Source organism: Uloborus diversus, chromosome 2, assembly GCF_026930045.1.
Source record: "Uloborus diversus isolate 005 chromosome 2, Udiv.v.3.1, whole genome shotgun sequence".
Taxonomy (NCBI): Eukaryota; Metazoa; Arthropoda; class Arachnida; order Araneae; family Uloboridae; genus Uloborus; species Uloborus diversus.
The window spans coordinates 182,945,839-182,973,171 of NC_072732.1; the positions used below are offsets into that span (position 1 = coordinate 182,945,839).

General features: G+C 33.8%; 1 protein-coding gene across 1 annotated transcript in view; it reads right to left on the reverse strand.

Moving 5' to 3' along the window:
• Positions 1 to 27,333, reverse strand: part of LOC129216195 (nuclear pore complex protein Nup93-like) — a 100,643-nt gene that overhangs the window by 22,395 nt on the left and 50,915 nt on the right. Inside the window, exons 12-15 of the mRNA XM_054850378.1 lie at positions 12,839 to 12,916; positions 9,511 to 9,689; positions 7,145 to 7,336; positions 59 to 185 (exon numbers count right to left, since the gene is read on the reverse strand). Coding sequence (XP_054706353.1) covers positions 59 to 185; positions 7,145 to 7,336; positions 9,511 to 9,689; positions 12,839 to 12,916 — 576 coding nt within the window. The remainder of the gene's footprint in view (positions 1 to 58; positions 186 to 7,144; positions 7,337 to 9,510; positions 9,690 to 12,838; positions 12,917 to 27,333) is intronic.

Genomic DNA, 27,333 nt, shown 5'->3' on the forward strand with positions numbered 1-27,333 from the left:
AAAAAAAAAATAAAAAGATCATAAGCAGTTGAAAGAGCACACAAAACTTAACACTTACCTAAGGATATAAAAATATTGCAATGCTTCTCTGGGATCAGTTGACTCAAACTTTTTGGTGTACATCATAATGAGTCTTGATAAGTTGAGCCTTCGCATAGGAGTTTTATCAGATTCAACTCTGGACACTAAATTACGAAAGAAAAAGAAAAGACAGGAGTCAACAAAAAATTTATAAATGTCAGTAGTTTGTACATAACTTTTGAATAATCAATGGAAAAAATATAGCTATTTAAAAACATTTGGTACATTTCACATAAATGCGTGGAAAAAAATGCTTCCAGTATCAACACTGCAAGTTAGTTTGAAATAAATATTTTACAAAAAAATTCAAATCTCTTTTTCAAAGTTACTAAGTGACAATTAATTAAAGATCTATTTTGATTAGAAAATGCAATCATTAATTTTATTTTAAACATTCTTATTAATATAAAAATGTTACTCTGAGGTCAAGACATGCTTTTGGCGGAATACAGGAAACAAATTCATTAAAGGAAAAGGTGGTAAGTTATGATACACAGAAATACAGTAGTTAAAAATTAAACAGTGACATGCAAGTTTCTGAATAAGTCACAAACAAAGTACTCATCAGTATGAACTTTAGTTCATTTCACCAAATTATGCAGAGGTATAGCTAGTGTTTTTTCTAGGTGTGGAAATACTCTTTGACACTTTTTAGAAGAGATAAATTCATTCTGGAGGAGTGAAAAAAAATATAAGTACCAAAACAAAGAAGACTATAATAGTGATCAATTCCCCAACTTTCTAAGGATGAAATGGACAATGTAGGGAAAGAAGAGATGTGTACTATTTTGATTATTAAAAATTTAGAACGTTTGACTACCTGAACTAAAAAAATAACATTCAACCTGAGAATGAAAAAAAAAAAAAAAAATCCAATATCACCCCACCTCTCCTATTATCCATGATGTTAAATTTTTATTGAAAATAGAAAAGTGTTAAAATGCACTTGACTAAATTTTGCAGCCTATAATCAGTGTATGAAATACACTTTTAGAGGAGACTTTTAGAGGTTCTGCACAGAAAAATGTGCATGCATTAAAAATGCAGAAACTAATTGCAAACCATTTTAATGATTTAGAAATATATATAACAGGTAATGTGCAGTTAGATAAATTTCAACTTTTCAAAAGTGTAGAAAGACTGTAGAAAGAAGTGTCCAAGAATGAAAATCCCTTTTTATTATAGGTTTTTCAGTTGATTTTAGAAAAAAATCCAAGTTAATAAATGTTGACAGAAGTTATTTATTATTAATACAGTTAGTTTTATTATAAATTACACTAATCCAAAAACAAAAACAAAAAAAAAAAAAAATGTTTACAAAAATAAAATAATGCAATCAAAATTTGAGTGAAGTTAAAACACAAATTGAATTACATACTCGTTAATCCATATAAGATTTTTCAAATGTTTTGAAAAATCAACAATTTCTAACCGATATCTTTTTGTGTCGTCCCTGCAATTGTGTTGTGCGAAAATTTATTTTGCTTTCTTTGCAAGCATTTTACTTCCTTCAAAACTATCTCTTAACACTTAATTTACTCTTTTTATCACTTTTCAGCCTTTTCTATAGTGGGTAACATGTTCTTTGGGCAATTTTAGCATAACTAAACATATTATTAGAAGTCTCAATTGATTCAAGCAACCTGCTATTTAAATAATAGCTTGTAGTCAGTCCTAAATGCTACTAGAAACATTTCTTGTAAATTTTTGACTTGCATCTCTTTGTTGATATCTAACTCTTTTAACTGTAACTGTTGATGGAAAAATTGATACAATTGTGATAAAACACATCTTAGAACAAATTTTTTTTTACAAGAAAGGAGCTGCATAAAAATCATAGCTTTTGTATGCTTCAAAAATATAAGTATACGCTAAATATTTACTGCAGTAATAATTAAATTTAAATTTTGAATCCCCCTCTTTTTTTCTTTGTTTATTTAACAAGCATTTTTCAAATATTTTGCTTTGAAAACAAAATAATAATAATAATAATAAGAAGGGTTCATTCCTTCATAATTTAGTGCTCTCAAAAAATATTTAACTACCACTCCCCAAAGCAGAATACTACTAAATTTGAGTTGTACGTTGCAGAACAGATGCCTGAGCTGCAGAATAATTCTATTTAAATGTGAGAGGAAAACTCAGACAAATTTTCTGCAGAAATTCTAGATTTCTATGATATTTCTGCAGAAAATGCAGATTTTCGGTAAATATCTTAAATTCAAGACAGAATGTTGCACAAACTCTGAAGATTTCTTTAAATTAGAAGAAAATCTAAAATTCTCGGAAAATATGATAATTCAGCAGAAAGTTCACGAAAAATGTTGAATTCGATCATCTGCAGGAACTTTAAATTTACTTTCAAGTAAGAGAAATCTCGAATTTGTGCAAAATTTTATCTTGAGTTGGAAGATATTTGTAGAAAATCGGCAATTTCTACAGAACTGTCATATTCTAAATCCGAAAAGATTTTGATTTTTCTAGCGTTTTTGGTTCTCTTTTCCTCATTTCTCCTAATCTAGAACCCCTATAACTGGAGAGACCGATGCATCCGCCATTTTGGAGCAAACGTACAACAGGAAAAGTTACCTTTATTGGCATTCATTCCTCAAACAGGAAATGAAAGAGTCGGAGAGTGAAGGTGAACATTGGCGAAATTTTGGAAACAGTTGGCGTCGTTTCCAGGCTGCCAGTCACTTTGCGGGCTATAATTTATCCATTTCTTTTTTCTTTCTGCATCTACTGGAAATCTGAAGAGCTGAAATCCTTTTTTGGAGCTGTTTGCACAATTAACAGCCGAACAACCACCTTTTTGACTTAATATAACACACGCAATAGAAATGTAAACATCAGATGCTATTGCTACGAAGCACTGGATCAAGTTTGCTCCAAAATGGTGGATGCATTGGCTCCTCCACTCTATGGGCCTTATCCTAATCGATCTTTATCCACTGCAATTTCCTCTATAAACATAAGTTTTGGAAACATGCCAACATTGAAATACATCTATTGCCGAAAATTGCGGGTCTTGTTTGAGATTTCAATTTTTTTGCATCCTGAAAATATTTTAATTATTTGGAAAGTTTTGAAGTGTTTTATTATACGCTACCTAACTTGATTCATTTTATTTATTATTTTATTAATTTATTTATTTATTAACATTATTTTAATTGCTCGTTCATGACATGTAAAATTAACCAAGAAAAAAACTTAGTTTGACACCTGGGTTCGGATTTTTATAAAATTTTGTGTCTATGCTCTTTCTATGCATTTTAGAAAGCATACAAAATATTTTTGGAGAACCTCAATTGGCTTAGGCTCAACAGAACAGAAATGCATAGCAACAGTTAAGTTTTAAAATCTAAAAAAAAAAAAACCTCCTGTATGAAACGATTTTGATTTAGGGCTCCCGATTTGTGGAAAAGGTCATGTTGGTTGCTTGTGCATACAATGCTTGAAGTACTTGCAAAACAATTTTAGTGAAATGATTTTATGTTGCAGAACATTGTCAAATATTCTGCTTTGGGGCTACCACTTAACTTTTAACAACTAACCTCATGTATCCATAATAAATAAATAAAACCTTCCTTATCCAAAATATGTGAAAATAATTTCCAAGTTTCAAAATAATTGAAATGTTTGAAAGGAACAAAAAGATTGAAACCTCAAACAGGACAAGCAAATTTTTGCCAAAGCAACTCTTGCAATGTTACAACATTTCCATAAAAAAAGTTTCAAACTATACAAGTTAAAATTTTGGGAAAATCTTTAAATTTTTAGAAAACATTACTACTAATTATTATATTCAGAAAATTAATCATTCATTTCTTATAAATGAATGTTTTTCGAAAATCTTGAAAAATGAAAATGATAATTGACAATCGTGGAATAGGTTGTCCACAGGTAAACAAATGTTCTGGCTTTATTTTCCATATGAAATATTTAATATTTTCTTCTCTTTGCACAATGAGACTTCTATCTTCTACTACCTAACAAAATGATGAATAATTTCTGAAAAAGAAAATTACAGTATTCAACCACGAACATTTTAAGTAAAGAGGTCAGAAATTTTTGTTCGTCTCAGCCGAGACTTTCAATTTCATTTACGTATTATACGTGAAATTTTCAATGTATTTAGATAGCAAACCAAACTTAACGAACAAAATGTTCGCTGTAGCCGTGGTTTCGTATTAAACGTGATCATATTAAGAGAGTTCAACTGTATTTTATGAAAACAAATCACAATTTTGCAGAATGAAAGTCATTAAAATATTTGTAACACAAGTTATTTCCAGCAAAGCATCTGCTGGGGGAGGGGGACCAAAAGAACCAAATTAAAATGTAATTAATGAAAATAAATCAGATTTCTACAATTTTTGTGCCTCTGCTAAGAAAGATCTATTTTTATGCCTGGGTTTGTTTTAGTGATTGTGACTTTAATAAATTATAGCTTCGATCCTGGAACACTAACATAAAAATTCTTCTGTTCATTTTAAGACTCATTATGCTAATTATTTCAAAATGAGTTTGAATTTTCACCATCTCAACTATCCATGAAAATTCAGGAATCCAGAATTTAGCGCTTTCAGTTTTTCAGGAGTTCACCCTCCTCTCTGTAATTTAATTTGCTATCACAAAATTCAACCTCATTCATAACATCAAGTCTGTCATAGCCTTGGTATAGTGCCTAGAAAGAATAGTTTGCCGATCGGCGCTTTTTCCCCTTCGATTCTTGAAGACAAAATGTATGAAAACCGCTAGAGGGCAGTGCGGTCGAGGTGTACGTTCAATTTCGCGGTGTTTACATTAGTAGAAGCGGGATTTTGTTACAATTTAGTTCCGCGTTTCTCTTTTTTACCTTTATTTCGTGAATATTTCATGAAACAGCGTTTAAGGCTTTTAATGGAGGCATCAAAGTTTAATATTAGAAGAAGTAAAGCTTCATCTTGTTTCGTACCGAGAAGTGGAACTCGTTAATTCCCAGTTAGATAAAGTTTTTGATAAATATTGCTCAATTTGTGCTCTGCATTTCGAAAAACATTTTATTGAAACGCATAATGAGCATATTATAAATGGTGAGGAAGTTTTGATTCCCCGGGGAAAACTTTTCTTAAAAGACGAGGCAATTACGACAATTTTTCCAAATCTGCCAACATACTTTACTAAAAAAATAATAAAGCAAAGGTCCATCAGGAATTATGCAGTTAAGAAAAATGTTCCCTGTTTGAAAAAAATAAAACTTTATCTTTCCGCAGATGAAACTGAAATAACCACGTATAAATCTATTATAGATGAAATTGTTCATATTAATTTGCCTAACGAATATTGGGTTTGTATGAAATTTAAAAAATCTCCAAATATTGTAGTTTTTGTATATAATAAAAATTATGTGGAAAACAATATTAACGATAAAAAGATCATTATTGAAGTAGAAGAAAATTTACAAATCAATGCTACTATTTTGGTCAAAGGTGTAAAAGTAGATTATCCTGTTCTTCGACTCAGACTGAGAAGCACTGATAATTTTAATTAGCTTCAAGAATTTAGAAGCAGTTTTATTTTGTAACTGGCGGTACCCGCACGACTTTGTCCGAAGGAGAAAATTAAAAGGTCATTTGATTAGCCTGTATATTTACAAATAATGGATGATGAATTTCTCGCCAATTGGCTATGTTCATTCGCTCTTCCCATGTTACGATTCCACGTCAGGATAATTTCGTAATTTACTCGTCCATCTTATGATAATTCTGCTTCGGAAACTGTTTTTAAAATTTAAAAATAAAAAAAGAACAAAATCGAATTTTCGAAAATTCGCTTCGAGGTGCACACCCCCATGCTACAAACTAACTTTGTACTAAATTTCATGAAAATCGGCCGAACGGTATAGGCGCTGTGCGCGTCACAGGGATCCAGACAGAATTCCGGACAGAAATCCAGACAGAGAGACTCGGCTTTATTATTAGTAGAAAAATAAGAGACGCGCTGTTATTGAATACTTAGGGGCCATTCATTAATTACGTAAGGATGATTTTGGCAATTTTTGACCCTCCCTCCCCCATGTAAGGATACGTAAGAATTTTCACCCCCCCCCCCATTCTTATGTAAGATTCTATTTCGTTTTTCAAAATGATAAAATAACAAATCTTGAATCGTTACATCACTGGTATCGTTATTAAATTCACATTATTAAATTAAACCTTTTGCGTAAAAAAATAGTTACTGAAAAGAATCTAAACTGAATGTTTTTTCGACTTTTTTTTTTGATGTAATATTAATTACAAATAAAACATGCCGTACGCAATGCGAATCCTTTATTATATTTTACACTATAAATTCTTTGTAAAACAAATAAAAAAACATCTTATCCTAACACGTTTCTTACCTTCCAGACGCAAATGGAACATAATCTCTGCCAAATCACTTGACCGCGCAATGTCTAATGTGAAATATCGACTTGGTAAATATTATGTAAGAATGAGTTTGATCCTCCCCCCAAGTAAGGGTACGTAGAGGCTTTTCCAACACCCCTCCCCCTTGGGACCTTTACGTATTTAATGAATGGGCCCTTATAGTCTACTATTTTCATTGAAGTAAGGTAGTTTTATAATAAGGTAATAAGGTAATTTTATATGCTTCAAAAAATAAATGAACACCCATGTAACAATAAGCACTTATTACAGAATTTGTCTTTTGCGCCGAAATAAGTTTAATCCGAAAAACGGGGTTTTTAAACTGCAAAATCAGCATGCAATCGCCGATTTAAAACGAGTCTGATTGAGGAGCATAACATACTACTCGAGTGCAGCGCCACCTGGTTTTTCCTCAGATCTGACCTCACTTTTTCCCCGCCGATCGGCACACTACTCTTTCTAGGCACTATAGCCTTGGGTTATACATGTCAGAAATTTTGTTTATGATTGTCAACCTTTGAGGCTGTTCACCTGAGGTTAACTGCAGAAACAAAAAGAATACAATTAATTGTTAGCTTGGCAAGTTGTGATTGGCTGTAAACTAACATGATTGAACAAATCAGAAAATGTAAAACTAACAACAAACATCTTACGTATTGGAGCATGGTAACTTGAAGGCAAAGCTAGTAAGTTCAATTCATAGAGGACAATTGCAACATGAACAGCATGACATCTGAGAGACTCAATTCTGAAGAGAAATTCAATTGCAGCTTCAAATTGTGTCGTTAGAAATAAAACTTGGAAGTACAGAAAAGGCTGTTGGTATGCATTGAAATAATTTTCACCTAAAAAGAAAAAAATATATTACCTATCTTTGAATTAAAAAAAAAATCACACTAATAGGAAACATGAACACATAATAGAAAAAATAAATTAAGCATAACATTTTAAATTTTGAGTTGAACAAAACACCAAAATTTAGGGTTAAAAACCATAAAGCTTTCTTTTTCTTTTTTAGGGGAAGGGGGGGGGGAGGCTGACTTTTGTTTTAATAATGCCAGGAGATTTTTACTGAGCAGTTATGTAATAAAAGAATAGAAAACTTTATTCAAGATGAAATACAGAAAAACCTGTAAAGCTGACTGCTTTTTTCAGGTACAGAATTAGTCCTATATCATATAAATCAACCTCTGTAAGTTGACCACTAAAGTAGTGAACCCCAAGTGGTCAACTTACACAGGTTTCACTCCAATATGCAAACCAGAGGCAAAATTCAGATTTGTTTTTGGGATCATTCAATTTTCAAGTTTTAACAGCTTTTATATGCAATGCTGTTAAACCATTCAAGATTCAAGATTTCTAATGCTCTTTAAGCTACTGTTACTTTCTCTTTGTCCAGGACATTTTCCCATGACTTTTAACGAAAATATTCATTTTCCATGACTTTCCAGGATTTCCATGACCAGTACCAACCCTGGCAAACATGTCCTCTCCCAGGGATGCAAGTGGACTCAAGTACAATTTTCTGAAGACAGTGTGAAATTTTCGGAAACTATGAGGAGAAGTTCAATTACATTTCCCTCCCCTCCGTAGAAACTCTTCAAATATGCATACAAAAATCATTAAAAATAACTATTTAAAAAGTTTTTTTCCTTTTTTTAAAAATAATTGTTCAGTTTTAAAATGCGTTGTCAGCTCAAAATTTTCAGAAATGGAAGCTCAAAATTTGCGGAATTTTCGTATCACAAACATCTTTGATCTCTTCAGATGTTGTTACCATTCTACGGCCATAGCACAATAGAAAAATGGCTTGTATATTCAGAAGACTGAGGACGGAAAAGTTTAACTTATCAGCTACAAATTGGGATAATGATGAATTTTCCTATGACAATGCATCACTATTGTTTCTGAAATACTTTTCTGATCACTTTCCAGAATGTTGGCATTTGTCAAACTGAGTACACTTGTGAGATTAGATATTGAACTGAGTATAACTCCTGTTTTCTAACAAGTAAATGAATTTTAGCATTTAAAAGTTTCAAAAACTTTGTTAGTTGACAGTTGGGTGTGTAATATTACTGGTAATTGGGTTAACTTTAATATATTTTTTTTTCATTAAGTCATCCATGTTTGCATTAGCATCAAACTTATTGCTCACATTTTTTTTTATCATTTCTGATTAAATTTTTACACTTTAAAATTTTTCTTAAATTTAGATATTCTAGTTATTAATTAATAGAATTCAGTGTTAATAAGTTTTTATTTAGTTTACTTAAGTTTTTAATTTGCTATGGCAAGTATAAATTCATACGACAGAGCTGCAAGTTGCAACTCAGTTCTGCTACTAAAATAGTAACTTCAGTAGCTTGTTACATGAAAAAGTCATCATAGTAGTTGCCAGATGCAAAAAAAAAAAAAATAATTTCTAAAAGTAGAATTCCAAAACTTTTAAATAGTATTTGTGCCATAATAATGCAGTGACAATTAGATAAATAGACGTATTTTGACTGCGATATGCAAGTAGGATCATTCTGTTAAAGGAAGCAATGGCTCAATTTATGCAACCTGGGTTAGATGCAGTTTTCCACAAAATTTACTCAGAAGCAATAAAAAGTGATAGTTTCATTCTTTTTTTGTATGGTAAGAAAGCTAATGACCATTGGTGAACAGTAGGCCACAGCAGAAAATGTGCTGAAAAGTATGGTAACTGAAACTTAACTTCCTGTAGAATTTCAACTTTAAATGAAAATTTTACTTTCTGAACATTAACACTGTAACTTACTGGTTACTATATTCATAACTAAAATGTTAACCTTTTTTTTGCCTGAATGTCTTGTAAGTTGCCTGAATTATCAATAAAGAATATTGTAGATGTCATTTATCATATACTCAGCAAGCTTATGTTTTGAAGTAAAATTGTGGAATGTGCTTTAAAATTCCTGAATTTTTCATGAATGAAAATTTTGCACAAAGAGAAAAAAAAATTAAAAAAAATCATGGTTTGAATCTTTAAACATACCAAATTCTTCAAGTAACTGCAATTGTAATTTTGAAAATGTAAGTTTGTCATTGAGATTCCCAGTTTCATCTTCTTCCGGTCTTAACTGACAAAGTTTCATCCATAAATAATCATCTGTTTTGTCAATAACTTCAGGAATTGTATCGCTCATGACACATCCAAGAAGACAAAACACAGCCCTAAGAAAATATCATTAAAAATAATAATAAGTAAGACAAGCAAAGCTAAGCAAAGGATATAGGTTTTTTCATACAATACTTTGAGTAATTTTAAATTATAAAATTGAATTGAATTTGCAAGGTAACAAAAGAACACTGACTTATTTGTTGTATAGTCTTTTACATGGTGCCCACTCATTTGGCAACTCAGTTCAATTTAAAACTGATTTTATAACAAAAATTGAAGTAAAACATCATGAGATATTATTTTTACTTAATGCGGACAAGGACAGGGCAGGAATATGAATAAACAGGAAAATTTCTGTATTCAGAATGTTTTAAAAGTGGCGTCAATCAGTCCACTAAGTGTGTACTTTGGCTCTATGCTGCAGAAAATCTTAAACTTCGCCTTGGAGGTGATGGTGGGAAATCAGAAAGAAAATAAGTGATTTCAAAATTTTTGTGTAAATGAGTATTATTAACTCTTCAAATTGGATTCAGAAAACAAAATTCAACTATTAGCATAATCATTGAGGCAGACTTTGTAGTGGCTTAAAAAAAAAAAAAAAAAAAAAAAAAAAAAACCCACAATATTATAAAAAAACATCAGGACAGCTTTAATATATTTTAGTGTGTGTACATATGAATACATACATAATATTGGAATTTATACTGTCTCTTTACAGCAACGTAAGGTACATGTATGGCTTTGTATTTCATCATCATGTGTCATGAAATTTATCTGGAGCATACTTTTTAATTTTTAAAATATCAATGCCATTTGATAAATAACTAAAACTGACAGGTTTTGATTCATAGAGATATTATTGACATAATTGGTCTGTAAGAATTTAGGATGCGCAACTGCAACAAAATTATGCATTAATATTACATAGAAGTTCCTATTTCAAACCTTCTTGTTCAAAGTTATGTGTATAAAAGTACCACTCCTAAACCATTCAGTTTTGAAAAATATTTTACTTTAGTATGAACTTCAGCTAGCAGACATTAAAATCAAGTTAATATACAAAAAGAAAAAATAATCGGCATTAAAGTTTATCATTAAAAACAAATGAAAAATTAAACAACTACTTTAAAAAGTGTAACTACAAGTAATTTGAAAAAAGTTCAAATTTAGATTAAAATAAATTATTTAACTTAAAAATAAAATAAGTTGACAACAAGGTAGCATGTACTAAAAATATTGCCTCTAACTTAAAAAATATTTCAAACATTCATTGGATGCAAAAAGATTGAAATCTCTAACACCTTAGGTAATTTTCGGCGAAGTACGTGTTCAACATTGGAATCCCACTCCCCTGAAATAAGTTTTTACAGATGGGTATTATGGACATTATCAAAATTCAATGGGTATCCCTGATTAAGATTTGTAAGAAAAATAGCAAAGCATGGATTGGCAGTGATAGAAGAGTATAATAAGCTTTCAACAAAAGAAATATTAGTTTCACTAGTGAGGGAATGAAGTAAATATCTGTACTCTTATTTTATCGTCCTAAAAGGTCTATATTCTCTCTAATTTGTTTTTGCAATTCTGTTAATTTGATGCATTTTCTGGCTTTATGGATTTGATCAAATTTAAAGTCTATGATATGTTCAATAAATAGAATTTTACTAACGTTAGATATATTCTAATTTTTTCAAGAAATTCAATAGGTTCCAGCTATAGTAGCAACCTTTAAATTTTGCATTAAAAATCTAAAAAAAAAATACAGCAACTATTTTTTGCAGAGTAGATCAAAACCACGGGATATCCAATAGAAAATTCAAATTTTTTAAAACTATCACATGAGGACCACCCCAAAGTACATACAGGGAGACTTTATGACAAAACTTCTACAAACAAATTTGGGCTAAAATGCATTCTTTGGTTGCCAGCAAATTTACACAGAAAGAAAAAAAAATCCAAATTTGTTTAGAAGCAATTAAAAGGGAAATTTATGTAAAAATTTGAGTGATAAATTTTTTGTGAAGACAATTTTTCTTTTTCTTTGAACAAGGAAGTGAAAGATGCTCGTCCTGTTGTTGATATTCGCCCTGAAAGATGTTGTACGTTTAGTACAACGGTTTAAAAAGTTTACTCGGAAATACTTTTCTGGATAAACAGTTTTCAATTATCGGATGTGGAGTGAGCCTCAATTACCTTGGATTTTTGAGCCTCTACTGTATATTGAATAATATTTTCACATAAGAAATGAATGAAAAGAAAGTAAGAATTTAAAATTTTTAAAATCACCTCCAGAAAATGTTAGCGATTGGTGAAATTTAAGAATGAAATTATATTCATGCTGGAAGAAAAGGATGCAGCAGAGGAAAGGAAGGTGTTTCGGTAATGAAAGGGAGGGCTGGTGGGAGTGAGCTTGAAGAGCTTAATTAGCGATTTAAGTCAAACTTAGAAAACAAAGTTGTTAACTTAATCTTTGACAAAGATATTAACTGTAGATTACTTTGTTCAGAATTTTAAGTTTATAAGTAATCTGAATCTCCCTAGTAAGGGCCTTGTAAGAATTATTTTGAGATATTATCTTTGAAAAACGTGGTTTTTTGTCACAAATCTGTAAGTAGGGGTTAAAGCTCACTTAGCAGAAGGGAGCATTGCATGTTCATTCCAGACTCATACATAATAGATTAAAGCAATTTCCAGCTTTCCACTGATTACCTTAGAATTGTTTTTTCTTTTTTAAACTCCACAACCAATGGCCTATGTCAACAATCTGTAACTCATTTGAAAGAATTAGCTGTGCTGAATATTTAAAAAAATTATGGCTATTTATGATAGTTTTACTTCTTTTTTTTTTGTAAAGTTATGATCACTTTATCCTACCCCAGGTCATAAATACTTATGAAAAGGGTAATATCATAAGACTATTTTAATTAGTCCCCCCCCCCCTTCGTCATTGAATGTTAGAAACATTCAATGCAATGCATTCTTTATTGATTTGATGACAAACAACAATATTTTAGAAGTTTTTAAAAGAAATTGTTCCTCTTTATTATCCCCTAGATTTTATGACCACTTTACTCCACCAGACCTTTCTTATTTTTCATTATGGACAAAAAATTCTTATTTTGCTTAACTTTTTAATAATTAATGCAATGAATTTAATAAGCATTTAAACTTAATTTTAACAATAAATTAAAACACAACAAACCTTTTAAATGGATCTGTGCTTGAACGAACTGTGCGACGATACTGCAGTTGAATTTGATGTTCACTGTTAGGTTTTAATCTATAACAATGGAAAACTTTATTTTAGACATAAATACTATTGTAATAATAACTGCAGAAGAAACTACTATCACCAAGACAATTATTGTGTGCTGTGTATGACTCTTTCAATGTGCTCAATAAAATTTTTCTAAGCTTGAAGCATCATTAGAATTTAAAGAATACATCAGTTCAAGTATTGCTTTAAATGTTATATCAAAACGATTAATCATAAATAACTAGCCACCTTTACACAAGGGATTGTCTAGCCAAACTCTGGATGTTAACAGCATGCAGTGTCACATGCTTCTAGGAAAATCACAATTTAGGAAAAGGAAAGTATTATAAATCAGTCTTTTCAAACAGCACAATCATTTGTGTTTATCTCAATCCAATCCTAACAGTGCAAGAGGGGTCATACTGGCAGATTGTCTACAGCTGCACAATCATTAGTAAGTATAAACTTTATCCTGACCTAAACACGGTAGCTTTTCTGTAAATCAACACTAATTTTACCATTAGTTATATCTCTCGTGCAACTGGCTAAGGTTCCAGATTATTTCAAATAACTACCTCTTCAATCAGGATTTAAAAAAAAAAAAAAAAAAAATGAACACAAAATATAGCTTTTCATATAAATCCAGGGTCACCTGTACCTACAACCCTATGTGGTTTAACCGGTTGGATGGGGTCCTGAAGACAGTTTGGTTTTTATTTGATCCAGACAAGGTGCTGAACAACCCCTGATCCTGCACTTCCATAGGTATTAATTTGAAATGGAACTTTGAGAACTTTTTGACCACAAACATATTTAACGTACCCCAGTTACCATTAACAAATGCTGATGATCTTCAATCAGCTGGCATCAACACCTGCCCCACCCCCCAGTTACGAATTTGACACCTTACCAATCAGGCCACCACAGCCCTAATCTTTCATGCACAATGAAAACTACTTAGTTAGCATAAAAATGATATAAAATTCACCTTTTCAAGCTTTTGGGTGCTATATGTCAGTAAGTTTCATCTCACAATTAAAGTTGATTTTTAAAAATGAATATGTTTGAAATTAAAGCTTTATATATATATATATATATATATATATATATATCTGATTTGCAACAAAAAATTCTCTCAGTACAATTTTTGAATAAGAGCAAATAAAAAAATTATGTAATATTTTTTATACAATAAATTAGAAAAGCATATAATTTTTAGCAGAAAATACTGTAATTATAATTCTTCCCACAAGAAACGTTTACATTTTAATAGCTGAAAAATAAATAATAATAATAATAATAATAATGAAACATATAAGTTAAAGCTTAATCACAAAAAGAAGGCGGATGACCTTGAAGTGAAACATCATTTGCAATAGTTAGAATCCCCCAGAAAGCACCGAATAGAAACAGGCATGGTCTCAGTAAGAGGAATGGTCTCGCTATTCCTATCTATTCCAAAATAATACAAACAACCTAATACAAATGATGTTTTTGCTTCAAGGTCATCCACACTTTTTTCGTGGTCAAGCTATACCATTTCTATCAAAAGTAAAACAGTTTATCAGTTTTAATCATTAGTGCAAGAAATGAAGCTACAGTAGACTCCCGATTATCCGCGAGCGGTTTATCCGCGGGGCGGATTATTGTTGGGCTAAATGCCTTTATTTTTGTTTCTTGAAGGATTTCACCAATATTGTTTAAAAAAAAAACATTTTGTGACTTACCTTTTGCCATTCCGGGGAAAAACCTTGCGCAGGAAATCCCATTCACCTGCTACCGACACTCAAATGTCCGAGTTTGAATCGGAAGTGTTCGGAAAAATATGTGGCACGCTATGATTGGTTGCCGTCATTCGGCAGACGTCGGTAAACTTCCGACAGAGCACATGTCGATCACATGAGGAAACCATGTTGAGGTGTTAAGTGCTGAATGTCAAATTAAATAAGAATTGTGCAACCTGCAAGCTGTGTTTTCTCCGAGTTGTGTTGTTCTTGCAATATGCAAATAATGTAACGTCACATTGTTACGTGCAAGATCGGATCTGGCTATAAATACTCTGACCGGCCGTAGCTCGATGGCTACTGCACTGCTACTTTTCTTTTACTCGTCTCCTCGTCTTGTGTTGTTGGTGTTTGTAAATGTGTTTGTCCATGTCATCATAAGTTTTTTACCTACTGGCCTCTCAGGTGAGGTCTGATCTTTTCCGAATGATTCACTGCTGATGTCTTCAGTTTGGAAAGCGCGTGCTGCTATGATGTCTATAAAAGTGAAAAGTTATAATTGAATCTATGTGGGACGTTTGGTCTCCGAGGAGAAGGATCGTGTCCATCTTCGATATTTTTCCCTGATGTGGGTCGTTTGGTCTCCGAGGAAAGAGGATCGTGTCCATCTTCGATATTTTTTTCCTGATGTGGTGAACTTTGCTCACAAGGTATGAACTGACCAGCCTGCAATTCTGGTGGAAATTGCTATGCCGTCCATCTACCTGTGAGGTGTCACTATGGAACAACAACAGGACTTTTGATACCTGCATGGACTCATTGTAAGATCTCTTTTTTATTTTTTTCTTCGGAGAACCAAATCATTGTATTGTAATCATTTTCTTAATATATGTTAAATAAATGTTTTTCAGTGTAAAGAATGATTCATGTTTTATTTTCTTCGGGCAGACCACTCCCTCAAATTTTCAATTGGAAATGAGTTGCCTAATTTTCAGCTTAGCTGTAGGCTATTAACCTCAAATTATATCCAACAAGTGGTAGCAGAGTCGTGTGGTTGACCTGCCCGGAGAAAATTGAATCATTTTTTATTATGGAGAAAGATTATAGAAATGTTGAGAAGTTGGGCTCCCATAATTGGGCTACCTGGTCCAAAGATATAAAAATGGTGCTCATAGAAAGGGATTTATGGGAGATTACCCAAAAGAAACCAGAAGGGGAATTAACTAGTGCCGACAGAAAAAGATGTGGCCAAGCTTTAGCCATCATCTATTTAAACTTAGAAAAGGACATAAAAAGGTTAATTGATAATTTGGAAGATCCTAGTGAAGCTTGGAAAGCCCTTAAGGCAAATTTTGAACCCCCATCTTTGGCCAGAGTAGCCGCACTATGGGAATCCTACTTCTCTTGAAAAATGCAAGAAGGTGAAACGGTGGGATCATTCGCTGCAAGGTTGGGGGGAATTTTTAACCAATTAGTCGAAAATGGATATTGGAGAGTCTCCGCCCCGAAATGCAAATTAGGAGATTCAACGTCATACGCTGTGAATTGGATAAAAGCGCGAGTTGCGCTGTGTGTGGTCGTCTTCAGTTCGTTCATAGCCCAGGCAGTATTCGAGTGGACTGTTTCGAGGTATTTCCTACAAGCCGCGGTTTGCGCATAATCCATAGGTCGCTGGAGCATAACCGGCCCTTCTACTTTAGTTCGGGAAAAGTCAACCTCAACAGTATTCTTCATACCACGGACTGGAACCACCGGAAAGTAACCCTTTCATTTACTCTTTATAACGTCCAAGGACTATGAATTTGTATGAACAACCTTAATTTAAAGCATTATATTCACTCAATGATTCCATTATATTATCTTCAGTTGTTTGCTAGCCAAGAAGCGGCATTTGTACATAATGTAAATAAAATAAGAATTATTTTAAATAAGATGTTCTCTGTATCAGTTTAAACGTTACCTAAATTGAACGGACAAGCATCGTCCATCAGATGGTCCGTCGAGCCGGAGTACCCTTCTTGGTTAGTAGCAAACTGATTTTTTGAAAATTCAAGTATTAAAACTGCTTTAATCTGTTAATATGGCCAAAAAACTGCAAGTAGCTCAAGCTAAGTTTAGGTTACATTTAAAAGAAGTGGGTAGATTCGAATCAATGCTAAATGACTTTATTGCTAAACCAAATACAGATATCTTGCTATACGAAAATTTATTGTCGGAATTAGAAGACACGGAAGATATTTTAAATAACGTAATATTAGAAGTAATGGTAAATGAAAGCGATGAAGAGACCGATGATTACGAGAATTTTAGTAAAGCTAAGAAATCAATTCATAGCATTAAAAGTCAAATTCAAAGAATACTTTCAGATCTTAAACCAACGGAAGAAAGTGCTAGTCGAACCGTTAGTCAAACGGTAGAGCCCAAACCTAATCTAAAACTGCCGAAATTCAATTTGCCCACATTTGACGGGGATATTCAAAACTGGATAAGTTTTAAGCAAGTTTTTACCTCAGCTATAGGTTCAAACAAAGCATTAACCAATTGTCAAAAATTGCAATATTTAAATGCTGCTGTATCGGGAAACGCACACAGATTAATTAAAGGTTTTCCTGTTGTTGAAGCAAATTACGCTCAAGCATGGGAAACACTTTCAAACCGCTATGATAATAAGCGAGAACTCGCATATTCCTTATGCACAAAGATATTCAATATTAAGTCGGGTAAAATGTCTTCAAAATTTCTGCATGAAATGATTGACTGTTGCAATGAATCGGTGCGCAATTTGAACACGTTAGGTTTGAAACTGAACAAACTATCGGAAATTATACTAATACATTTCCTTCAGAAACGCCTAGACGAAAACATAAGAAGACAGTGGGAGTTAACTTTAGAAAGTGACGAGTTTCCTTCTTATCAGAAATTCATGCAATTCTTAGAATTAAATGCTAGAAGTTTACACTCATCAAAAGATTCATCAAAAGATTACGCGAAGGAAGAAAAATCTAAAGCTCAAACGCTTACTTATACTAACACAACATCTAATAAAGCTGCATTTGCAAAAGCCATTAATTGCACATACTGCAATTCTAATCATACGATATTTAGATGTCCAAAGTTTTCGGGATTGAACTTCCGGGATAGACTAGAATTCGTTAAAAAACGCAAACTGTGTTTTAATTGTTTAAGAGAAAATCATGATGTTTACAATTGTAAAGTAACAATGCATTGCAGGGTATGTTCAAGAAAGCATCATACTTTACTGCATTGTCAGTCGAATAAATCTAGTACTCATGAAACGGAATTAAACTCGAAGAAGGAAAATTCCAATTCTGATTTATCACAAACTGTGCAACATGATTCTAATGCGGTATCTCTTTCGGGTACCAATAACTCTGAGAAAACACTATTAACCACAGCCATGATTAAAGTAAAAGATGTTATGGGTGGTTATCAGGACTGTAGAGCTCTTATCGACTGTGGGTCTCAAAATTCTCTAATATCGGAAGATTGTTTTCAGCAGTTGGGTCTTAATTCAGCTACTTGTAATTGCACCATAAAGGGAATAGGAAACTCAATCACAAGTCAATCGAGTAAAATGGTAAAATTAGAATTCACACCCTATTTCAATTCAAATAAATTCTTTATGGATGCATTGGTTGTTAAAAACCTAACTATTGATTTACCCAACTGCAATATGACCAATGTAAATTGGCCTCATCTTAAAAGTTTAAAACTAGCAGATCCGCAGTTCCACATTTCCAGACTAGTGGACATAATAATCGGTGCTGATGTTTTTCTAGACCTGATAGAAGGTGAACAAATAAAAAATAAACATAATGCTCCGGGTGCATTAGATTCTAAATTGGGTTGGTTGCTGATGGGAAAGATTTCATCATATTCTCCAAAATCTAAAAGTTACACATTTCTTCATGATGTAAATCAAGAATTGGATTTAACCCTCCAAAAGTTCTGGGAGTTGGATTCAATTCCAAACAAAGACAAGGACAATTTAAACAGCGAGGAAATTACATGCGAACAATTCGACGAAAACACAACTAAACGGGCTATTAGTGGAAAATATACAGTAAAGTTACCTTTTAAGAGGGAAATTGACTTGGGCGAGTCCAGGACTAAAGCCGTTTCGAGGTTTCTATCTCAAGAAAAGAAATTTGAAAAAGACAAAATTCTTGCTGAACGTTACAAGGGTTTTATGCAAGAATACATAGCTTTAAATCACATGGAGTTAGTACCCGAAAATGAAAAGCTAAATTCTAAATCTTTTTACATGCCTCATCATGGTGTGATTCGAGAGCAAAGCACAACTACTAAACTTAGAGTAGTATTCGATGCTTCTGCAAAATCGTCAGAAAACATATCCCTAAACGATATTCTACACAAGGGTCCTAAACTTCAGTTAGATTTAAGTTTTATTCTAATGAATTTCAGAACTCATTCAATCGCACTAACCGCGGATATTGAGAAAATGTTTAGAATGTTAACAGTGTCTAAGGAAGATTGTGACTTCCAAAGAATTATTTGGCGAACCGATTCAACTAGTGAAATCAAAGATTACAGGCTTTTAACAGTCACATACGGCACTGCATGTGCACCTTATTTAGCAGTAAAGACTATTCAACAACTTGCTGCAGATGAGCAATCTTTATTCCCTAAAGCTGCAGAAATCGTAAAAACAGATTTCTATATGGATGATCTACTTACAGGCGCGGATTCAACATCAGAGGCTCGAAATATCGTCCTTGAAATGAATGAATTAATGAAAAAAGGTGGGTTTACTTTGCGTAAGTGGTTATCAAATGACCCGAAGGTAATAGAATTCTTGCCCGAAGACTTAAAAGCGACTATTTATCCTAAAGAACTGGGGGAAGAACACTCTATTAAGGTACTGGGTATTGAGTGGGATCCTATCACAGATTACTTTAGAATACAAATCAAGTCACCAAGCGAAGTAAAGAATAAACGTCAATTACTTTCCAATATTGCTAAAATTTATGATCCACTAGGATTTCTAGCACCAACAACCCTACTAGCAAAACTTTTAATTCAAGAACTGTGGTCCGAGAAAATAGGCTGGGATGAAAATTTACCAGAAGAGATTATGAGCAAATGGCAAAAATTCGCATCGGAACTTATGCATTTGAAAGAAATTAAAATTCCGCGAAGTTTGAAAGATAAATGTTCAATTTCAAAATCCGTTGAAATTCATGCATTTTGTGATGCGTCTCAAAAAGCTTACTCGGCAGTAATTTATTTACGCTTCCGTTTGGAAAACGGTGAAATTAAAGTCGGTTTTCTAGTAGCGAAAACTAGAGTTGCTCCTTTAAGGAAAATTACTTTACCAAGATTAGAACTTTGTTCTGCAGTATTATTGAGTCGTTTGTATAAAAGTATTAAGAATAGACTTTTGATTGTAACCGATTTCGATTACTTTTATACAGACTCGCAAATCGTTTTAGACTGGATAAAATCGGAATCGCGTAGATGGAAAGTATTTGTCGCAAATCGAGTATCAGAAATTCAAAAACTAACCCCGGTTGAAAATTGGTTTCACGTAAGAAGTGAAGATAACCCAGGGGATTGCGCCAGCAGAGGGATTCTGCCATCTAAGTTAAAAGAACATAAACTTTGGTGGAAAGGTCCAGTTTGGCTTTCTGACCCAAATTTTAGCATTAATTCAAGCGCGTTTTTTCACCCTGTTAAAGAATCGGATCAAGAAGAATCGGAGAGCGTACTCGGTTGTTTGAAAGTAGAGTCAAGTCCATTCATTCAAAATTATTCAAGTTATGTTAAGCTAATTAGAATTACGGCTTGGTGTTTGAGGTTCATAAAGAACTGTAAAACTATTGCAGAAAAGCGCAAGTTTGGGTTTTTAACATCTGAAGAAAAATCGGAAGCTATTTCTCGGGTGATTAAAATTGTACAAGATGAAGAATTCAAATTAGAAATACGTAAATTGAAAAACAACCAGTCACTACCTTCAACACACAAACTTTTACCACTCAGTCCTTTTCTTGATGAAAATTTAATTCTAAGAGTTGGGGGCAGACTGAAACATTCAAATTTGCGTGAAGATCAAAAACATCAAATTTTGCTTCCAAGAAATCATCATTTTTCAAAACTTTTAATCGAGTACTTTCATCAAAAAGCTATGCATGCTGGTGTTCAAACAACTCTATTCTTGATTCGAGAAAATTTTTGGATTATATCAGGTCGGAATGCTGTTCGAAATATTATTCGAAAGTGTATCGTATGCTTAAAAGCTAATTCTTTAAATTCAAAGCAGCTAATGGGAAACTTACCCAAAGAAAGGGTAATTCCTGCTCGAGCCTTCTCAAAATGTGGATTAGATTTCGCTGGTCCAGTAATTACAAAACCGAATCTTAAGCGGTCAAAAGTAACTTTGAAAAGCTATATCGCATTATTCGTGTGCTTTACTACTAAAGCAATACATCTAGAAGTTGTATCGGATTTAAGCACGGGAGCCTTTTTGGCTTGCCTTCGCAGATTCATTGGAAGAAGAGGAAAGCCTTCTGATATTTTTAGTGACAACGCGACAAATTTCAAGGGCGCAAGAAATTATTTAAATGCTCAAGCTATTATTTGTTCTTCAGAAGATGTTCAAAACTATGCCACAGAAGAAAACATAAACTGGCATTTCATCCCTCCCATTACTCCTCACTTTGGGGGATTATGGGAATCTAACATTAAGACTGTGAAAAAGCATTTAATCAAGGCGTCTAATTCTGCTATTCCTTATTTCGAAGAACTTTCAACCTTATTGATTCAAATAGAAGCATGTTTAAATAGCAGACCTTTAACCCCTTTGTCTGCTGACCCGATGGACTTACAGCCTCTTACACCAGGGCACTTTTTAATAGGTGCACCCCTTCTGTCTTTTCCTGAACAATATTCTGCTGAAACTAATTCTGCTTTTTCTTGTAGATGGAAAGTAGTGCAATGTATTCGTAACAGGTTCTGGAACAGATGGTCTCAAGAGTTTCTAACAGAGATGCAAGAGAGATGCAAGTGGCGTAAGGCGACTTCAAACGTCAAAGTGGGTCAACTGGTGCTGCTGAGGGAGGACAACCGGCCGCCTCTGCATTGGTGTCTCGCCCGGATAACTAAAGTCTACCCTGGAGATGATGGTTTAGTGCGAGTCGTCGACGTGAAAACCTCATCGGCTGTCTACAAACGATCAATTACGAAAATAGTGGCCTTGCCGTATGAAGAATTTAATTTTGGATTGTCATCCAACGCGGGGGAGCATGGAGAGTCTCCGCCCCGAAATGCAAATTAGGAGATTCAACGTCATACGCTGTGAATTGGATAAAAGCGCGAGTTGCGCTGTGTGTGGTCGTCTTCAGTTCGTTCATAGCCCAGGCAGTATTCGAGTGGACTGTTTCGAGGTATTTCCTACAAGCCGCGGTTTGCGCATAATCCATAGGTCGCTGGAGCATAACCGGCCCTTCTACTTTAGTTCGGGAAAAGTCAACCTCAACAGTATTCTTCATACCACGGACTGGAACCACCGGAAAGTAACCCTTTCATTTACTCTTTATAACGTCCAAGGACTATGAATTTGTATGAACAACCTTAATTTAAAGCATTATATTCACTCAATGATTCCATTATATTATCTTCAGTTGTTTGCTAGCCAAGAAGCGGCATTTGTACATAATGTAAATAAAATAAGAATTATTTTAAATAAGATGTTCTCTGTATCAGTTTAAACGTTACCTAAATTGAACGGACAAGCATCGTCCAGATATATTATGGAAGAAAAACTCAGAACTTTTCAATTGATACGGCATTTACCTCCAAATTTCAGCAGTATTGTTCAAGCCATCTACAGATGGGAAGGAGAGAGATTTACTTTCTCAAAAGTAAAAGACGAACTACTGGCTGAGGAAGGCAGGATTAGGTATTTGGAAGAAGAGCCTAATGTAGAAAATTCGGCAATGTTTTCAAAACCTGGAAACTCCGGAATGGCAAATGGTAGGAGTAAATTTCTTGCTAAAAATAAAGTTTGTTACATTTGTAAAAAGAAAGGGCATATTGCGTCGAAGTGTTGGAGCCATAACAAAGTAAAACAGGATAAGAATTTTAAATTCAAAACCAAAGAAGACCCTCAGGCAGGAATGTTTTGTTCAGTAAATGAAAACGAAATTTCTGCAAACACTACCTACCCAAAATGTGAGGATACATGGCTATTGGATAGCGGCAGTACATCTCATTTTTGTCGAGATAAGTCGTTGTTTGCCGAGCTAGAGCCTGTACAAAACACACAAATGGAGGTAGCTGTAGGAAACGTGAAGAGCCAAGTAGAGGGCATTGGGAAAGTGATTTTTAAAATTGAATCAGATGGAAAATTAGTTACCATCACCCTCAATAATGTTTTCTATGCTCCAACACTGCGACGCAACCTAATTTCTGGTTCTTGTATAGACAGACAGGGCTATAAGCACAAATGGTTGCCCGGAAAGATTTGTGTTTTTAATCAAGAAAATGTTAAATTATTTACAGCAAATTTAATAAATAAACTTTATCATGTTAAACCAAATTTTTATATTGATTGTGAAAATGTTAATTATATAAAAGTTTTTAAGACCAAGGACCCGTCTGAAGGGGCCAATATGGTCAGTGTTGATATGGAAAAATGGCATAGAAGGTTTTGCCATATAAATATGGAAAGTATCACCAAAACGAGTAAACTTGGTGCAGTCCAGTGACTAGAGATTAAGAAGGGGCAAAAACCCAATTGTGACCCTTGTCAATTGGGAAAAATGAGGAAGTGCTCGTTTAAATCTATACCAGAAAGACGTACTAACTCTGCACTTCAATTGCTCTACATGGACCTGATGGGACCCCCTTCAGACCGAGTCCTTGGGGGGAAAGAAATATATTTTTATAATTATAGATGATTTCTCAAGAAAGTCATATGTTTTCTTTTTAAGAGCAAAAAGTGAGGCATTTAATGTTTTTGCAAATTTTCAAAAAAGGACTGAAAGATTCCTGAACTCAAAAATTTTGGCTATCCGTTCCGATAATGGAACAGAATTTGTTAACAAAGATTTTGAGAACTATCTCACCAATCAGGGAATAAAGATAGAGCGAACCAACTCCTACACCCTGCAAATGAACGGGGTAGTAGAAAGATACAATTTAACCATAATGAATGGTGTGAGGTCTATGCTCAAGGATTCTGGATTGGGGGATGAGTTTTGGGCTGAAGCCCCTCTTTGTTTTAATTATGTGAGGAATCGGACAGTAATAGGAAATATGGACAAGACCCCTTTTGAGCTGTTTTCTGGGCGTAAACCTTCAGTGAGGCACCTACGTATTTTTGGGTGTACTGCCTATGTAGGTCAGCCTAAGTCTAAACTAAAAAAGTTAGATATGAGGGCTACCAAGGGAATTATGGTCGGATACGCCTTACGTACCAAAGGGTACAGAATCTGGGATCCTGAAACCAGAACAGTCACAGAAACTATTAACGTAAAGTTCAATGAAAATGAAAAATGGGGGGAATTAAAAGTCCAAAATAAAAATGAGAGAAAATTTAACTTTATCAGGCCTATAAGTGAAGTTCAACTTGAACAGGAAATCCAGGAGAGTGTTGAGCAAACTCCCTGTGAAAAGATTAAATGGGTTAGAGAAGCCAAAAAGAGAAAGACCGGGGACAGGACTGATATTTATTATACAATTGCCGGTAAAAATAAAGTAAGATTAAATTCACTAAAACAGGTTTTAAAATATTGTAGTGAAAATAAAATAGAGTATAAACCAAAACTTTTTGACTTTTCATCTAAAAATCCAACAGTAGGGGAAATCTGTGACGACAGTGAAAGTTCGGGAGAAAGTGAAGAAGCAAGTTTAGTAGAAATTTCTATACCGAATTCGTATAGGCAATGTATGGCTACCCCCGAGGTGGACAACTGGAAACTGGCCATGGAGTCTGAATTAGATGTCATTAACCAAAGAGAGGTGTGGGACCTTGTACCCCCACCAGAGGGGAAACCAATTTTGGGAAACAGGTGGGTCTACGACCTCAAGGTAAATGACAGGGGTGAAATTGTAAGATACAAGGCCAGATTAGTTGTAAGGGGGGACCGTCAGTCAATTGAGTCATATTCTGAAGTTTTCAGTCCAGTAATTGAGTTTTCACTTGTGAGAGTTTTCTTTTCTATTTTTATATGTCTTTTAAAATGGTGTCACTCAGAAATTGATGTAAAAAATGCTTACCTATATGCTGATTTAGAGGAACAAATCTACATGAGACAACCAGAGGGTTTTGTCAATAAAAGCCACCCTAATTTTGTCTGTAAATTGAAGAAGTCTCTCTATGGACTACACCAGTCCGGAAGAAACTGGTTCTTAGAAATAGACAGTGTTCTTCGTGGTTTTGGTTTTCAAAAATTAAAAGGATGTAATTGTGTATACCATAGAGACAAAAACACTTTTCTTCTTATTTATGTAGATGATATAATAATTCTAGCAAAAAATGAAAATTTAATTAAAAAAGGTAATTAATGAAATTAAAAGTATGTATGATATTAAAGAAATGGGGAAAACCAGAAAGCTCCTGGGGATTGAATTTGTGGAAGATAAAAATAACCTTTTTATTCACCAAAGCTCTTATATTTCGAAGGTCTTGGGGTTATTCTCTGATTACTATGTGCCAAATTCAACCCTCCCAATCTCAAAGGGTACAGTTTTGTCGAAAGACGACTGCCCGAAAACTGAGGAAGAAAAAAGGGAAGCAGAAAAGCTCCCATACAGAAATTTGTTGGGTTGTATGGCATACATAGCGGGAAAGACCCGACCAGACATTTCTTATGCGGTGAACATTTTTTCCCAATTTCAAGCAAATCCCGGAAGGAAGCATTGGGATTTTCTATTAAGATTGCTAGGATATTTAAAGTATACAATATCATACAAACTAAATTTAAGCTCAATCAGTAGTGTAGATCTACGGGGATTTTCCGACTCCGATTACGCCGCTAATTGGGAAGATAGAGTCTCAATGGGAGGATCAATTTTGTGTATTGATTGGGTCCCAATTAATTGGAGGACATTTAAACATAAATGTGTTGCGTTATCCACAATGGAAGCAGAATATATTTCACTTGGTGAAACTGCAAAAGAAATGGTCTGGCTGAAGAGGATAATTACAGAAATAAGTGAATTAAATATTGAAAACCTCCAGCTTAAGGATACAGTCATTTATTGTGATAACACTGCAACAATTGATTTTTCTAAGTCTCCCATTGAGAATTCCCGTACAAAACACATTGATGTAAGGTACCATTTTTTAAGAAATTTAATTGAGCAAAAGATTTTTTTGATTAAATATGTGAGGACAAATGTAAACATCGCGGACATTTTTACTAAACCCCTATCTAAGAATTGTTTAAATAAACTTTGTAAAATTATATTTAATTGGGATTAACTTAAATGAGGGGGGCGTATCAAATTTTTGAACTGTTTTTCAAATGTATCTTTTGTAAATATAATATGAATGTAGTTAAATGGTTTTAATGTATATAATGTGGTTTTTGATGAAATTCCTTCAAGAGGGGGGAACTTGTTGGGCTAAATGCCTTTATTTTTGTTTCTTGAAGGATTTCACCAATATTGTTTAAAAAAAAAATATTTTGTGACTTACCTTTTGCCATTCCGGGGAAAAACCTTGCGCGGGAAATCCCATCCACCTGCTACCGACACTCAAATGTCCGAGTTTGAATCGGAAGTGTTCGGAAAAATATGTGGCACGCTATGATTGGTTGCCGTCATTCGGCAGACGTCGGTAAACTTCCGACAGAGCACATGTCGATCACATGAGGAAACCATGTTGAGGTGTTAAGTGCTGAATGTCAAATTAAATAAGAATTGTGCAACCTGCAAGCTGTGTTTTCTCCGAGTTGTGTTGTTCTTGCAATATGCAAATAATGTAACGTCACATTGTTACGTGCAAGATCGGATCTGGCTATAAATACTCTGACCGGCCGTAGCTCGATGGCTACTGCACTGCTACTTTTCTTTTACTCGTCTCCTCGTCTTGTGTTGTTGGTGTTTGTAAATGTGTTCGTCCATGTCATCATAAGTTTTTTCCCTACTGGTCTCTCAGGTGAGGTCTGATCTTTTCCGAATGATTCACTGCTGATGTCTTCAGTTTGGAAAGCGCGTGCTGCTATGACGTCTATAAAAGTGAAAAGTTATAATTGAATCTATGTGGGACGTTTGGTCTCCGAGGAGAAGGATCGTGTCCATCTTCGATATTTTTCCCTGATGTGGGTCGTTTGGTCTCCGAGGAAAGAGGATCGTGTCCATCTTTGATATTTTTTTCCTGATGTGGTGAACTTTGCTCACAAGGTATGAACTGACCAGCCTGCAATTCTGGTGGAAATTGCTATGCCGTCCATCTACCTGTGAGGTGTCACTATGGAACAACAACAGGACTTTTGATACCTGCATGGACTCATTGTAAGATCTCTTTTTTAATTTTTTCTTCGGAGAACCAAATCATTGCATTGTAATCATTTTCTTAATATATGTTAAATAAATGTTTTTCAGTGTAAAGAATGATTCATGTTTTATTTTCTTCGGGCAGACCACTCCCTCAAATTTTCAGTTGGAAATGAGTTGCCTAATTTTCAGCTTAGCTGTAGGCTATTAACCTCAAATTATATCCAACAATTA